The sequence below is a fragment of the Dunckerocampus dactyliophorus genome, chromosome 2 (genome assembly GCF_027744805.1).
Source record: "Dunckerocampus dactyliophorus isolate RoL2022-P2 chromosome 2, RoL_Ddac_1.1, whole genome shotgun sequence".
In the NCBI taxonomy this organism is placed as follows: Eukaryota; Metazoa; Chordata; class Actinopteri; order Syngnathiformes; family Syngnathidae; genus Dunckerocampus; species Dunckerocampus dactyliophorus.
In genome coordinates, this window is record NC_072820.1 from 44,629,384 (window position 1) to 44,646,421 (window position 17,038).

The following is a 17,038-nucleotide window of genomic DNA, read 5'->3' on the forward strand; positions in this document are numbered from 1 at the left end:
ATGCATGTTGTTCTTTGATTTCAACAGCTTTTGACCAATCACTTTGAGCGCTGTTGGAAGTATTATTGCCTGGCAGGAGGCTGGGCGAGTTTTGGAGCTGCATCAGATGAAGAGCTCCACCTTTCCAGGAAATTGTTCTGGGGAATATTTGATGCTCTCTCTCACAAGGTAGGCACACATTTGACTTATTTTCTAGACACCCATCCACTATTTTGTCCCATTTGAGGGTTGCGTGGAGCTGAAGACTTTTCCAGTGATTTGCAAAAGGCGGACTCCACCCTTGAGTGGTCACGAGTCAATCACAGGGCACATATAGAAAAAGACAACCTTTCACACTGAACTCATGCTGCCTGAATGGAAGTCGAGTCAAACACTAAACCAGGGGCGTCCAATCTTTTTCGACCTGGGCCGCATAACCAAAAATCAAAGGATACCATGACTTTACTGTTGTTTTTATTCTTGTAAAATTACTACCCTTTTTTCCATTTTTCATATTTTATTTTATTTTTAGAAAGTAACAAGGGCCAAAAAAAAGCCGCGCTCACTTTGGACACACCTGCAAATATGCATTTTTTTGACTAATAGGTCTTTTTCAACAATGAAACAGTATGACTTATTGATTAATGAAGAATTAATAGAATAGAATTGATTCGTAAAGCCACAAAATTTGAACCACGATGTGGCGAGGGATGACTTCATCGTAATAAATGAGAGGAAAATAATGAAGAATGTGTTTTTCAGTCGTTTTAATACATTTCTACACATAAGTTTACATAGATGATGCTAGATGTAGCAGTCCTGAATGATAGCAGCATCAGGAAACACGAAATGCTGGAGTAATACCAAGGACTCAAGGAAGAGTGAGCAGTGTTGCCAACTTGTTGTTAAATCTGGGGACATTCCAAACCTTCTTGGTGTCATATTTTCTCCAAAGCGACTAGCGACAAACCTAGAGAGTTTTTATGGTGCGACTGGAGAGTTTTCTGGTATTTGGGGACTTAAAAGTGAAAGCATGTATTATTATTTGGTGCTGCTGCTCAGCAACTGGTCAATGGCAACACTTGCTGTTCCATCATACCACAGAGAGGTTATCACAAAGCAAAGCAACTCCTCTCGTCTGCTTAGAAGCATCTGCATTTGTCATGCTTGTCTCCTCTCAGTTGTTTCAGTAAACACAACAAGTGTTAATGTTGTTGTAACTTCTAATGTGTGTTTGTTTTTAGCCTTATGACCAGGAGCTGTTTAAACTGGCATTGTTATGCCTAAGTGCAGTAGCAGGAGCTCTTCCTCCAGACTACATGGAGTCAAACTACATGGCCATGATGGAGAAACAGTCGTCCATGGACTCTGAAGGAAACTTCACTCCACAGCCTGCAGACACTGCCACGTATAAACCATATGTATTATTTTCATGAGTTCCTAATGACAGAGGTGTCATTCATTGTCACATTTAGTCAGTATGATAGTATACAGTGGTGACTTGGTTAGCGTCATTAATCTGTTCCAGAAGGTCCAACTGAAGCCAAAACGGACTCTAACCAAGGCAAGTTTTCCCATAGAAAATAATGTAAATTAAATTACAGTGTTCCCTCGTTTATCGCGAGGGATAGGTTCCCAAAATAGCCCGCAGAAGTGAAATACGCAAAGTCGCCAACTAACAATTATTATACTGTATATGTTTTCAGGCTTTATACCCCTCACCGAGACAGACATTAACATTTTCTCTCTTGTTCACATTTAGTTTTTTGGTTAGAATTTTAATGATCAACCTACGAGGTTGGATAGTGATTTACGTATATTTCACTCCTCTGACCATGCTTCTTTGTACTAGTGGCGTTTGGCTGTACCGTTTTTTGTATCCTTGTTAAAACGTATTGCTCCTGTCATCGTATTTTACACCTCCTCGTTGTCCTCCATGAACCGAAGATTCATTTAAATTATTCTTTAATGGTACCCTACAGCCGCGTAACTTCTGCATTCCTTCTGCATGTCCGGAAGTCCAACTTTTTTTGCGATGGCTGGCTTCCTCTGCCTTTTGCGTGCAGAACGTTTTGTCGACATTGTGAGTTTTGTTTGGGAACTTGCAAACATACAGTGATCAGAGTCACACGCGGTTAGCCTCTTCTGTTTCTTCTATTGTTTACAGTATTGGCGGTTAGCAAGCAGCTCACACGGTTAGCTAGTTTGCTAGCCATGACCACAATTGGTGACGAAGGAGTTTAATTGACAATGGTCTACAGCCAATCAAGACTCAGAAGACAATGGGCGGAGCAGACAGAAGAGAGAGAATAGAGAGACACCGCCGCCTCGTGCTAAAGCACAGAACTACAACACTCAACTTCCCACCATGCAATTCTTCTTAAAGGGCCAGGCTCAGCCTGTAACAGCGTTCATACGCTGTAAAAAGAAAAGCACTAAAATTGTACAAAAAAAAATCCACGATTTGCAAACGTTTTCTTTGTTAGATCTGCACGCAGCAGCCTCACCTCTGAAACACTGTCTCCCACTACATTCTGTTAGCCGTTGATACACACCAGCAACAACTTCTCAACATCTTTGATAGTTTGTGGTCTCTGTTTTGTTAACACCGTTACTTCTTTCACATCATTAGCTCACTTGATTACAATGTTATTCTTCAGGATGGTACTTACTGTTGATGAAGGCTTGCTGTACATCCTGGAGAGATCGGCATCTTCCAACTTCTTGACTTATTTATTGAATTCAATAGTGGTCTTCACCCTCTTTGGTTGCTGTCACGCGCAACCTTCTTTGGACTCCATCCATCCATGTTCTATGTTGCTTATCCTCACTAGGGGTATGCCGCAGCCTATCCCAGCTGCCTTCGGGTGAGAGGCAGGCTACACCCTGCACTGGTCTCCAGCCAATCGCAGGGAACCATTCACACTCACATTCATACAGTATGTAGACAATTTAGAGTCGCCAATGAACCTAGCATGCATGTTTTGGGAATGTGGCATGAGAAAACCAACAGAAACCAACGCACGCACAGAGAGAACGTGCAAACTCCGCACACAGATGCCCAACGGAGACTCGTGATCCAAGATGGCTGCATAAACAAACCAACCACAAATACAACAGTTTGTTATGCATTATATATTGCACGCTAACCAGGCAAAAGGCAAAATTATAGCATACATTTTGGATGTTCACGGAAAACTGGGACGGCTGCTAACCGAGTTACCACTGTATTTATATTTATTTTGACAGTACACAGGTTCCTACTAGGATTGATTTGTTTTTACTATTGCTGTTACAAAATTTCATGAAACAATATGGTTAAATGCCAGTGAGCTGGGCAGTGTTATCTTTGATTTATTATTGTCGTCTTTTATAGCGTGACTATCCCAGAGAAACTGGATCAGGTCATAGCCAGATATGCAGAGCATAACCACGAGAAGTGGTGTTTCGAAAAGGTAAGACACATCAGGTATATTTCATTGAAAAACACTAAATGAAATACTGTTGATTTCAAAATCTCCTTTTATGTGTGTTTTGCAGTTTTCCAATGGCTGGTCGTATGGGGAAAATATATGTGAAGCCTCCAGGAGCCACAATTTACTAAAGCCTTTTAAAGGACTTGCTGAGAAGGTACTCTGCATCATCAATAATCAACAGTTTGTGCTTTGTAGTGACAGTAAAATAAATGCACAAGGTGCTGTTTTTAGTGACAATGGTTTGGCGTAATGTTGGTCTATTTTTATAGGATAAAGAGGTATACTGCGGGCCAATCAGAGAGTCCCTGAAGACCATGCTCTGTTGGGGCTGGAGTATCAACAGGATCAGAGAGAGTGACGCTGCCAGCCTCAATAACAAATCTCGGAGGATATCGCAGATCAGCCAGGTATAAAACCACACTCTGCACATTTTTAACTTTTGTAATAATGTTCAGCATCAATTTGGAAAGAATTGGGATGGCATAAAAAACTGTAATAATGATCATTTGTTCCCCAGCTTTCCTTTGAAGGAACTCAGATTTTCAACCCCAGTCCAATTGATATGAGCAATGTTACGCTGTCCAGAGACATGCAGGTACTGCGCATGCACACAAGTATATTAAAAAACATTTTAGCTCAGGGTTCACCATATGCCATTTAGTGATGGTTCGTTCACCAGCTGTCGTTTTTTTATCGTCTTTTCTGTCAAGCCGCACGTGATTGGTCAAAATGTGTGGTGCCGTGTGTCGACGCTAAGCAGAAAGTGGTGGGAGGGATTACACACACCAGCAAGTTGGAAATGTACAAATGATACACACAGTCAGATTTGTTATCCGGGATTACAAGGGTATTCCAACTAAAAATTATTGTAGGAGGCATTTTTTAGTTGAACTTATTGGTGTTTTATGTATAAGTGCTTTCTCAGCTTGGGTGCCCTTTAGAGGAGGAGGAGGAATTTCGTTGAGCCTTCACATGTATGTGCATGGCACATTGAAAATTGACGGGCCACTATGCAGATGCAATTACCGTAAATTCCAGTGTATAAGCCTCACCCACAAAAATTAGAGGAAAAAACATATTTATTCATATATAAGCTGCACCGGACTATAGGATGCACATGTCAATGTCATAAAATGGCATATTGTGGTGCACACGAGTCTGTGATGAATAGGCAGCTCTGTATTTGACAGGAGTCAATCATGAGCTATGAAAAAACTCGCAACAAGCTTTTCAACCCACTGGAAATTGCAGCAGGTCATTTCTCAATATAACAGTCTGACTCACAGTGTCATCTTACAAACAACATTAAACTCATCACACAGCAACTTAACACTCAAAAGGTATACTTCATAAATATACAAACATGAACCAGTACGAGTTCAAAATAAAAACAAAAACTTACATTTTTCCATAATGCATTTCGTCTGAGCAAAGCATTTCATTGGAGGACAAGTAGCATACAAAATGAATGGAGCGCTGCAATGCTGCCTCTGTCCACCAGGCCCAGAGGGAGGCTGACATCATTGCAGCACCCCAATGAATGCGTTGCTCAGATGCAATGCATTATGGGAAAACTTTAAAAGAGTTATCTTTTCATTGTAAACTCATACACGTACATGTTTGTATATTTTTCAGGTGTACCTTTTAGGTGTTAGGTTGCTGTGTGATGAGTTTAGTGTAAGCTGACACTGTGAGTCAGACTGTTATATTATTATAATTTCCAGTGGGTTGACAAGCTTGTTGTGAGTGTACTGATAGCTAATGATTGACTCCTGCCAAAGAAAGAGCTACGGTTTCCTCACTGACTCGCGAGCCGCACAGCATTTAAACAATTAGTAGTAGTTCTGAAATAAAGATGTCACAGGATTAGAATTTAGCTGTAAAATAAGCCCCACCACTGTATAAGCCGCGGGGTTCAAAGTTCAAGAAAAAAGTAGTGGCTTATACACCGGAATTTACGGTAATGATTGTTCTGAATGGTATTACATTGTGTTGGCTTTTAATGTCATTCTCAATAGTGCATACAATTTTTTATATTATTTATTATTCAATTCAAAAACACATTTTGGGAAAACTTGGACACATCATAGCTCACTGCAAGCTGCACGTTCAATGAACCCATAGTGAAAGCGGTAAATAAGAGATTGGAAATGTTACTGGAGTTTACTGATTTAATTATTAGTCTCTGTAGAAATAGCAAGGAGTTTGTTGTCTCCTTTTACAGCCAGGGTTCTGTTCAACCAATCAAATTGATCATCACCTGCCACATTATATACAATTAGATGAAATTGCACAAATGAATGACACCAAGTATTGGATGATTGGAGATACAGTTTGCTGTGTGTTTTCCAGTCAATGGCAGAGCTGCTTGCAGAAAACTATCATAACATCTGGGCCAGGAAAAAGAAAATGGAGCTGGAAGCCAAAGGTGTGGTATGGAAAACGGGTGTCACACATGACTGTTTTGTATTTTTATTAAGCAGGAGAACAATATCAACATAACACATATGATTCAAGAAACTGCTAGTAGCAGCCAAATCTATTTCAATATTGTGCAGCAGGGGTGTCCAAAGTGCGGCCCGGGGGGCATTTGCAGCACACAGCATTTTTTTATTGGCCCGCGGCACATTCAAAAAATGTAATTTTACAAGAATAAAGTAAAAAAGTTGTAATCTAATAAGGAAAAGTTAGATTACAAAGTTAAATTTGAAATATTGAAGAATATCATGAGAAACGAGCAAAACAAACTTGTAATTTTTCTGAATGGGTTTGGGGAAAAATTATATAATAGGAATAAGGTGAAAATATTAAGTAGTAAAGTAGTAAGTCATAATAGTATGAGAAGAACATCAAAAAAACAATAGCAGAAATGGAAAAAAACAACAGTAATTTCACAAGAATAAAGTCAAAATATTAAGAGAGAAAATGAACACATAATATTATGATGAAAAATAATGTAATTTTAGTAGCATAGGGTTAAAAAATATGGTGTTTACATTTTTTTTTTAATTTTTGGAAAATTAGGTTGGAGAAAAAGTTATAATGGGAATATAGTCAGAATATTACAAAAAGAAAACTGACAAAGATTATTTAAGAAAAACATTGAAATATTTGGAAAATAGAAAAAAAAAACTACAGCAAAAATGGGGGGGAAAAGCAAAGACAGAAGTTAATACGAATAATTGTCTTTTACACCCATGTCACAAAGCTGAGATGCAATTTTTTTTCTTGAAATATACAGTAGTTAACTTCTTAGCATATCTTTCCAAAATATCAATGTGGCGTTTGGACACCCCTGCTTGAACACCATGCATCAAATAAGCAAAGTGCTTGCATGGAACGATAATCTAGAAATTTCAGAACCATTGTATGATAAGAAATCCTTTTTGGACATACAGTAGCTGACATGAACCTGGTGGCAAACTAGGACCAAGCAGCGCAATGCTTTTGCTTTATTTGGACAACAATTACATATTTATGAGCATAATTAAGCATGTACAGTATATTCTTTCACAGATACTTGTATGTTCCTTATTCTTTTGTCTTTGTGCATTAGGTGGAGGAAATCACCCTCTACTCGTTCCCTTTGATACAATGACTGCTAAAGAGAAATTAAAAGACAGACAAAAAGCACAAGACATGCTGAAGTTCCTCCAGCTCAATGGTTACACGGTGTCGAGGTAAGAAATGTTAAGTATTTGCACCTACCTGAATTCTGAACTTGTGTGAACAGTACCACACACACTGGGTCAACATGAACAGGTCAATAATCATTAGAAAAAGTCATCAGAAAACCCTGTCTCGGTATAGATGTAAACAGTGGGATTCGGTTTGCATTAGAGCTGCAAAAATTATCAAATTAATCGACAGCTATTTTGTTATTAGATTAATCTTTTTTTTTTTTTATTTCAAAATGTAAGTATCCCCTGATTTAAGCCTCTTAAATGTGAATATTTCTTTATGTCCTTAGTCGTCCATGAAGGCAGACATATTTGTGTTTTAGACCACGGGTCTTAAACTCGCGGCCCGCCAAATCGTATTTTGCGGCCCGCGACTGGACATCAAAGAGTAGTGTAACTGCAGCCCGCAATATCCGGGCAAGCTCAGTGTTACTTACACACTTACAGGGGCAAGTAAACATCAACACTGAACTAACAGTGGTGTTATCACATGGATGTATTCTAAATTGTGTCGTATCGTGAGGTACCCTGAGATTACCGGCCCTACTCCCGATACTTGATGCGGCCCCGCGTCAACCAGACTCTACCTCCACTGGCCCCCAGTGAAATTGAGTTTGAGACACCTGCTGTAGACTAAACAAACTATTCACACACATCAGCTTTGACTTTGGAAAACAGTGATCAACATTTTTGCTGCTTTGATGACAGGTTGCGGACCTAACCACTAACTGTTTGTGTTTGGGTCATATTGATTCGGTCCGTCTCGGGCCTGAGTCGACTAAGAAAATAATTGTTAGTTTGCATGACGTAAAACATAGGAACATTTCCATGTCAAGTATACCTAACTAAACCGACTAACTAAAGCAATGGCCACCTTTTACACTTTTGCTGAACGTCATACACAGCAATATTGCTACAAGACTTTGTTTATTATTCTTTCAGAGGTGTGAAACTGCAGGAGTTGGACACACCAGCCATAGAGAAGCGATTTGCGTACACGTTCCTTCAGCAGCTCATCAAAAATGTAGACCAGGCCCACCAGCACATGATGGAGTTTGGTGAGACTTTTTCGTCTTAATTTGATCATGTTTGACATTTTTAACTTGGTTTTTAATCCTTTTTACAGTTTTCAAGCAGGTGTACTGTCAGTACTCAACAGTACTTTGAAATAGTGCTGCAGAGAAAAAGATGCCCCAACGGAAGTGTACAAAAATTACTCATTGTAAATTACATGAAAATAGATCAAAACAAATGGGCGGTCAATTTAAATGTTTGAAATACTAACAGTGTTAAGATTTGTATTTATTGTTTTTACAGTGAGGGCCACATTATGAATAATGAAAGGATGCAAGGGCCACTTTGATATTTTGTAAAGCAGCACATGTAAATGTGCTAAGGAGTTCTATATATTTCAAGAAAATATAGCCTGCACCTCATCTTTGTAATATAGGGGGTAAAGTCCATTATTAGTATCAACTATACAAAACAAAATAAACTATATAAAATAATAATCTACTGTATAGTCTTAACTCATAATGATTACTTTTTTTCCAACTATTTTAATTTCTGCTTAAATAACCTTCCTAAATGTCTTTTTTGCCATATTATGACTTTATTTGCAAAATATTTTGACGTTATTCACAAATTATAACTTATTTCTCAACTTTGTTTCTTGTTTTGTTTGTTTCTTATAATATTACACCTTTATTACAACAAAAAACATGATTTTATTCTTGTAAAACTGGGACTTGGTTAGAATACAACTATTTTGTCTCAATAGTTTGGCTTTATTCTCGGAACATAATAATCTTATTTTGCTTGCTTTTTTAAAAATAATATTATGACTTTAAAAAGATAATGTTTTTCTCTAATATTTCAACTTTATGTTACTAAAATTGTGACGTTATTCTCTAAAATTATGACTTTTTCTTGTTAGATTACAACTTTTTCTTTTTCCTTTTAATATTCTGACTTTATTATCGTAAAATTACTGCTTATTTTTTTCCATTTTCTGTTTTTTTTTTTTAGTTTCTTGTTAAATTATATTTTTACAATGTGTCACAGGCTGCAAATGGCCCCCGGGTGCACTTTCGACACTCCTGATTTATTGCAAACTTGTGCAAGTTTTGAACTTTGCAAGTACATGGAATATTCACATGGGGGTTGAATAATTGCGCTATTTTTGATCCTCTTTAGACATGGAAACACGACCAAAGGGAGTGACGATTCCTCATGAACAACAAATGAAGTTCTTTGGAAAGGTTTGAACGCAGCTGTCTTACATTGGGAGTTTCCCCAAAAATGTTTACCATGAATCATGATTTACTATGAAACAGATGCAAAGATTCTACCAATTGTGAACTAAACCCACAGATTGTCTTGCCATTGGTGGATCAGTACTTCAAAAACCATCGGCTGTACTTCCTATCCACATCAATCCATCCCATTAGTAGTGGTGGACATGCTTCCAATAAGGAGAAAGAAATGGTGACAAGGTAATTGTGATAAGCAACACCCAACAAAGGACAGACAAAAATATGATTTAGCAAACTCCGGTACTGCTTCAATTTTGAATCGATTTGAATCAGCACCTCCACGTCCGAGTCCATGTCCAGCCCCTAGTGGAGGAGTTTAAGTAGGGGTCTTTTTCACATGTGAGGGAAGGATGAAACGTGAGATTGACAGGCGGGTTGGTGTGCCGTCTGCAGTGATGCGGACTTTGCATCGGTCCGCTGTGATGAAGAGGGAGCTGAGCTGAAAGGCAAATCTCTCAATTTACCGGTCGATCTACATTCCTACCCTCACCTATGGTCATGAGCTTTGGGTAGTGACCCAAAGGACAAGATCGCAGGTACATGCGGCCGAAATGAGTTTTCTCCATAGGGTGGCTGGGCTCTCCTTTAGAGATAAGGTGAGAAGCACTGTCATCTGGGAGAAACTCAGAGTTGAACCGCTGCTCCTCCGCATTGAGAGGAGAAAAGATCACTTGGCAGTTGGCTTGGGCATCTGGTTAAGGATGCCTCCCGGACACCTCTCTCGGGAGGTGTTCAGGGCACGTCTGACCGGTAGGAGGCCTCGGGAAAGACCCAGGTCACATTGGAGAGACAACGTCTCTCAACTGGCCTGGGAACGCCTCGGGATCCGCCAGGAATGGCTGGATGAAGTGACCGGCGAGAGAGAAGTCTCGACTTCCCTGCTTAGGCTGCTGCCCCCACGACCCGACTTGGGAAAAGCGGCAGAAGATGGAAGGATTGTTTCTTATTCTTCATTGTCTGATTTTCTCTTCAATATGTCACAACTGTTTTTTTTCTGCTTTCCTTCCTGACTCTCCTTCTTCTTTTTCAATTGATTTTTTTCTAGTCTTTTCTGCAAACTGGGAGTACTTGTCAGAAATAGGATATCCTTATTTGGTAAGAATGGTTTGTGGCTGTTGCTTGCACTTCTGATCACTTGCCCTAAACCCCATACAGTCTCACCTTCTTCTGTTTTTTTGAAGTTTGAGTTTGAGTGTTGACCAAAAATAGCATGTGCTAAATTTAAATGAATCCAGTATAATTTGATAAAATGAATGTGAAAAAACTGCAATAGCTTCAGTCCATTATGAACTGCAATGCTATAATGATGTTGGTTACTGAACCATGCATATTTGGTCCTCATAATGCAAATAACTGAATTTCGAGTATTATTTTTATTCTTTCTACCAGGGATGTCATGAGATCTCGTGATCTCAAAATTGTTGATAGATGTGTTACTTTATCCGACCCAGTTTTACCATCTAGGAAAAAAACTAGACAGCGACAGTCAACACTCACTGAGACGTTTGATGGGCAAAGTACATACAAAGCAAACAGCCCAAAATTGTGTGTGCTCACAGAAAGCGTAGTTTGCTGCAGGGCAAAAGAAATGCTGCTCTTTAAAACAGTTGAAAAGCCAGCATTTCAAGGAATGCTCCAAATGTTTGATATTCTAGGAATTGCCTGTGAGAAAATACATGTCACAAACGGCAATTGCACAGCTTTACAGCATTAAAGATGACATATTAAAGGAAATATTGCATTATTATGATATATTATTATTATTATAGTTTATGATAGCATTAGTGGTTTATTTGGTCTCAAAAAAATGTTGACAGTCATCATTTAGCGTCAGATTATGGGACAATAAACATTTCAAAACACATCTGCATTGTTTTGTCACCCTGTTAAATCAAAAGGTTAGTTTTTCCAGTCCGATTTTTTCTTTGTCCTTTTCTTAAAATGAATGTTCAAATCTTGTTTTGTTCCCGTAGACCCAATCTTGTGTATCGTATCATCTCGTAAGTTGGTCGTCTTGTGACACTCCTACTTTCTGCTCTTGAACTCTTTGAGAATGTTACAGTTCAACAGGTTGTGTGGATGTTATATGTGTATGCGAGCAGCAGGCTACCTTGCAATTTCCTTTGGGATTAATAAAAGTACTACCTAACCTAGCCTACTCCCTAAATAACAAGCATGTCCATTGAATTTGCTATTCTCAGGCAAAATTTAAGTGCATCTAGCTGTCATGGTTGTTCTGCACTTCATATCAGAGCCACTCAATAAAACCATGATATTCCCGTCAGGGTTTTGTGTCCTTTTTTCCCAATATTAAACTATTACTCAGGAAAAGACCAAATGTAATTCATTTAATCATCAATATATCACAATAATGTAACAATTACATGAAATTTCCTAGTCACCTACGACTAACAATTTCAAAGTATACTTAGAATACAATGCTTGGAAAGATCTTTGGAGAGCATGTCATATATATTTCGATTGTTCATTGTGTTTGGTGACTTGACTTCTCAAATCCATTATCTCAAAATTAGTTTTTCATCAGGACATCTTTTCTCCTTTCACAGGTAACAACGCCACATCCATTGTCAACTGTTTGCAGATACTTGGGCAAAGTCTGGATGCCAGGTAAGGGATATTGTGTGGGATATGAGAGTGTGCATTTGAGAGATTTCTGCACAACAACACATAATGTGTTATCACTCTGGATAGGAATACTGTTCTAATGCTACATTGTCATACAGAAATATAGTCACTTATTTTTTTACAAGTGAATTAATATAATTCAGGCATTTACATGAAAAGTTACACAATATACTCTTTGGCAATGAAAGTATTGGGGCAGCTGTAAAAGAAAAAATGGTAGCACATACTGTACGGACACATGGTCCGCTCTGTAGCTGCGTAATAGTGTCTTCTCTCCTTTGAAGACCTTCCTCTGTGCATTGGGGCTCAATCATATTGGAACAGAAACTGGCAATCCTCAAACTGTTTCCACAAACAGAATGCCCATAATGTCTCGGTAAAGTGCTCATGACACCAAAAACAGTTCGAAAAAAACAATAACAAAATGAAAGTACAGTGTTCCCTCATTTATCTCTGGAGGTTAGGTTCTCAAAATAGGCCGCAATAAGTGAAACCCGCGAAGCAGCCAGCATATTTGTTTTGCAATTATATGTTTTAAGGCTGTAAAACCCCTCACCATACCCTTTATACACTTTTCTCAGACAGACATTAACATTTTCTCACATTTCTCTCTTGTTTAAACACTCTCAAAGTTCAAACCTTCGTTTGAATTTTAATGACAAACCTACAAGGTTAGACACAAGAAATTCTTAATAGTGACTCACGCGTATTTCACTCATCTGACCGTTCCTCTTCACCCTGGCGCTGCTCCGCTGTAGCGTTTTTGGATCCTTGTTAAAACATACTGCTGCAGTCGTCAGTTGTTGCAATTTTGCTCCTCCTTTATGTAACAAACCGTAAGCATGTCGAGAAGTCCAACTTTTTGTGCGATGTTTGGCTTCCTCTGCCTCTTGGGTGCAGAACATTTTGTCAACATTGTGGATTTTGGCGGGGAGAAAACTTGCAAACATTCTGTGTTCAGAGTCACGGCAAGCTGTTTGCTAGCGATCACACAACAGGACACACAGCAGTGCGGCACAAAGGAGATTGATTGACAATGGTCTGCATCCAATCAGGACGCAGAAGACAATGGGCGCTCATACGCTGTAAAAAAAAAAAAGCACTAAAATTGCACTAAAAAAATCCACGTACTTACAAGGCCGCGAAATGTGAACCACAGTGTAGCGAGGGAACACTGTACTCTCTTAATGAAACATATAGATAAAACACCTAGGTAAACACATGATCGAGTGAAATGAAGTGGTTATTTTGACACGGCCCACAGCGACTTACTGAACCACCACCGTCTTGGTTAGGACGTCGCACCCTGAACCCTTTCGGAGGTCACTCCAGCCATGAAGGCACAGCAGATCGAGGAAAGAGAGCTATTTTCTGACATTTCAGACTGTTCTTTGGTAATTGAAGACTTTTTTCTAGTAGAACAAAATGAAGGAGTGTTTGCGGGAGCGCTGGCCATCAGACCATACAGATTTGAGGCATATCTTGAAGAGCGACATGGGCACAGACTCTGACGAGTCTGAAGACCAGGCAGCCAATAACAATCGTCAAGGCGATGTGAATGTGCCTACACCAGTTGACAGCGGGAGACTGTCATCTGATATGATACACAAAAACACATAAATAATAATAATAAACATGATTGTTTTGCTTGCAGTGATTGCCACAGAGATATATGTAGACAAGACCAGTGAGCAGTGATTAAGGAAAACTGATGACTGTTTAGCTTGTATGCTTTGAAATTTGACATGGAAACACATATTCTAAGTTTGTTGGAATATATCTACCACAAAAACATGGATTTACTTACTGTCACCTTGGCAGGTCTACAACACAACACAGCACAGCCATGAACTGGCGCACAGAAAGTGGCATATTCGCAACAATAATAACACAACACTAATACTGTGTTGTTAGGTGTATGATGTTTTACTGGCAGTGATAGCTACAACAGGTTAGTCTAGGAATTAGCATTGCATTAGCGCCAGCACTAGGCTGGTTACTATTGAGAATATTAGCAGGAGAAATGTGACTTACTGTCGCTTTTCCGCAGCCGAATGTCAGGTTTTTTACTTTATTTCCATCTGCCTCGTGTCCCATAAAGTCTGCCGATGGTTTCTTCAGGAAACATTAACAAGCTTCAACACAAAGAGCGGGCATAATATAATAAATATATATAACAAACAACAGCAATTAATCCAGAACTGGACCATGACAGTTGGGACAGCATTGGCGTCAACGTAAAGCACCACGTAGGACCATCTGGTGTAGATGTCAGTAGCGCCACCTCCTCCACACCTGGACGAACTACCGATTTTTGTAAAAAATTTAAATATTTCAATATTCGAGTACACATCTAACACAGGAAACATGACTTTCAATGTTATTTTTCACGGTGGAAATAACACAATTAACATGGTGTCATGAGCGTGGGCTTCCTCAATCCCCGATTTATCACCTGACGTACGTAACGAATAAACGTACTCTTCTGATGTGTGTCTGGCGAGTATAGGCTTACCCAGTGTGTCAGCTGTTCCTGCAGTAATTAGCATAGGTTTCCTGTTTCCCCCTGTTTCCACATTAAAAAATAGTCTTAATAAAGTTGATGTGAAAATGTTGAGCGAAATACCACATTGGCTATATAATGAGGCTGAAATGAATGCTGAATCATTGAAGAAAAGAATCTGGGGTCTGGCTGAAATAAAATACAGAAAATACCACACTCACATAATATGCTTCATACGTCTGTCATCAGAATCATTTTTTAGCCTTATGTAGGATTTTATTACATGTAGTTCCTTATTAGGATTCAAAATCGTACCGTCTTTATTTCTGAAAATTGTTTTTGTTTGTTATTCCTTCAATATTTTCTGTAAGTAGCAAAAAAAAGTAATAATAATGACAAGGCTGAACAAAGTCTAATCTTCTATCAGGACTGTGATGAAGACAGGATTGGAGTCAGTCAAGGCAGCACTGAGGTCATACTTTGCCAGTGCAGCAGAGGATCTGGAGAAGACTCAAGAGAACCTGAAGCTTGGCCAATTTACACACAGTCGAGAGCAGCCCCGAGGTGCCACCCAGATCATCAACTATACCACCTTTGGCCTGCTTCCGATCCTGTCTTCTTTATTTGAACACATTGGACAGAACACTTTTGGAGAAGATTTAATATGTGCGTATATACTTGTACACATACAGTATTACTTTTTTTGTTTCACTCATATCACATTTGACTGAGATGGCAATGATTAGTTTAATTTAGTTTGGTTTGTACTTTTATTTCAAACATGTTAATATACTATCTATAATTCAATACCCAAGAATCCTAATTTGGTGTATCTGGTTTTCTTTCTCAGTGGATGATGTCCAAGTTTCCTGCTACAGAATCCTGAGAAGCCTTCACTTTCTGGGAACCAATGAAAGCATCTATGTGGAAAAGTATGTGTATGTCATGTTAATGTATCTGTTTAACAAGGAGGAGTTTAAGTACCTTGGCGTCTTGTTCACGAGTGACGGAAAGATGGAACTAGAGATCGACAGGTGGATTGTTGCAGCGTCGGCAGTGATGCCGACTCTGCATCGGTCCGTCGTGGTGAAGAGGCAGCTGAGCTGAAGGCAAATCTCTCAATTTGTCGCTCTACATTCCTCCCCTCACCTATTGTCATGAGCTTTGGGTAGTGACCGAAAGGAATACACAAACAGCCGAAATGAGTTTTCTCCGTAGGGTTGCTGGGCTCTCCTTTAAAGATAAAGTAAGAAGCACTGTCATCCGGGAGAAACTTGGACTAGAACCGGTGCTCCTCCGCATTGAAAGGAGCCTGATGAGGTGGCTCGAGCATCTGTTCGGATTGCCTTGCGGACGCCTCCCTGAGGAGGTGTTCAGGGCTCATCTGACGATGAGTAGGAGTCCTCAGGGATGACCCAGGACACGTCGGGGAGACTATGTCTCTCAACTGGCCTTGGGAGGCACCTGAAGGTGTTGGACGAAGGAGGCGGGGATAGGGAAGTCTGGGCCTCTCGTCTTCGGCTGCTGCCCTTACGACCCTACCTTGAAAAAGCGGAAGTAGATGGATGGATGGGTGGAACTTGTGAAATTTACCTTAACTGCAGAAATACCAAAAACAGCTTGATGAATTCTAAATTACCTCCAAAGGAGTTGCATGAGCACTGGATGATCAGGTTGAGCCTTCGTAGAAACAAAATTGCTCTGAAAAACTGAGTCTGCTGGTGAAATCAGCTGCTCGGTCCTTTTAATCTGGTTGTGCAACCATGAGGATTCTGTGCGAAAAGCACTCAGTCATCCAGTATTCATAATCCCCTAGTTAAACGCAAAACCTCCAATGCATTGGAGGGAAATAATTTTAATTCATACTGTATGTTAATTCAAATGTTATTTGATCTTGTCTTCTCCAGGCATCGTCCAGCATTAGGAAAGTGTTTGGCTTTTTTTACAACAGCCTTCCCAGTTGCATTCCTTGAACCTCACATCAACATGTTCAACAGTGTCTCAATCTACAACAGCCAAAGAGCAAAAGACAGAACAGGTACAGGTTAAGTAACAATTTTTTGGACTTTATCTGGAATTTAAATGCACCAAATTGCGTCATAAATTCATCGTCCATTCAGTGGCTCGTTATAGTGAAACAGTTTCCTGTGAAATATCTCACTGGATATAATGCATATTTACATATGAAAGGAGGTTTTAAAAGACAATACATAAGACATAGGACAGGTTAAAATAGGAAGGGAGGGTTGTGCGATATCGAGATTTGTCAACTGGGCTGTACAAAAGACTACTTTATGTTCATAGTGTGACGCTGTGGCGCCCCATGTGGTCACAACCGTTTGTTTGATTGTTTTCAAAGTTGGAACATACATTAACTGATCTTGCATTAAACTCAAATAGATACCAATTCAACGAAAATGTCTCAGGAACAACCAGAGG

At 39.4% G+C, this 17,038-nt stretch overlaps 1 protein-coding gene across 17 annotated transcripts in view; it reads left to right on the forward strand.

Annotated features, from left to right (window-relative positions):
* Positions 1–17,038, forward strand: part of ryr2a (ryanodine receptor 2a (cardiac)) — a 175,526-nt gene that overhangs the window by 102,544 nt on the left and 55,944 nt on the right. For all 17 annotated transcript variants that reach the window (XM_054759480.1, XM_054759448.1, XM_054759466.1 and 14 more), the window contains 16 exons: positions 28–168; positions 1,224–1,387; positions 3,356–3,434; positions 3,520–3,609; positions 3,725–3,862; positions 3,973–4,050; positions 5,808–5,883; positions 7,012–7,135; positions 8,078–8,193; positions 9,332–9,396; positions 9,509–9,630; positions 10,496–10,545; positions 12,018–12,078; positions 15,027–15,265; positions 15,450–15,531; positions 16,507–16,637. In XM_054759480.1, the coding sequence (XP_054615455.1) occupies positions 28–168; positions 1,224–1,387; positions 3,356–3,434; positions 3,520–3,609; positions 3,725–3,862; positions 3,973–4,050; positions 5,808–5,883; positions 7,012–7,135; positions 8,078–8,193; positions 9,332–9,396; positions 9,509–9,630; positions 10,496–10,545; positions 12,018–12,078; positions 15,027–15,265; positions 15,450–15,531; positions 16,507–16,637 (1,756 nt within the window). The remainder of the gene's footprint in view (positions 1–27; positions 169–1,223; positions 1,388–3,355; positions 3,435–3,519; positions 3,610–3,724; positions 3,863–3,972; positions 4,051–5,807; positions 5,884–7,011; positions 7,136–8,077; positions 8,194–9,331; positions 9,397–9,508; positions 9,631–10,495; positions 10,546–12,017; positions 12,079–15,026; positions 15,266–15,449; positions 15,532–16,506; positions 16,638–17,038) is intronic.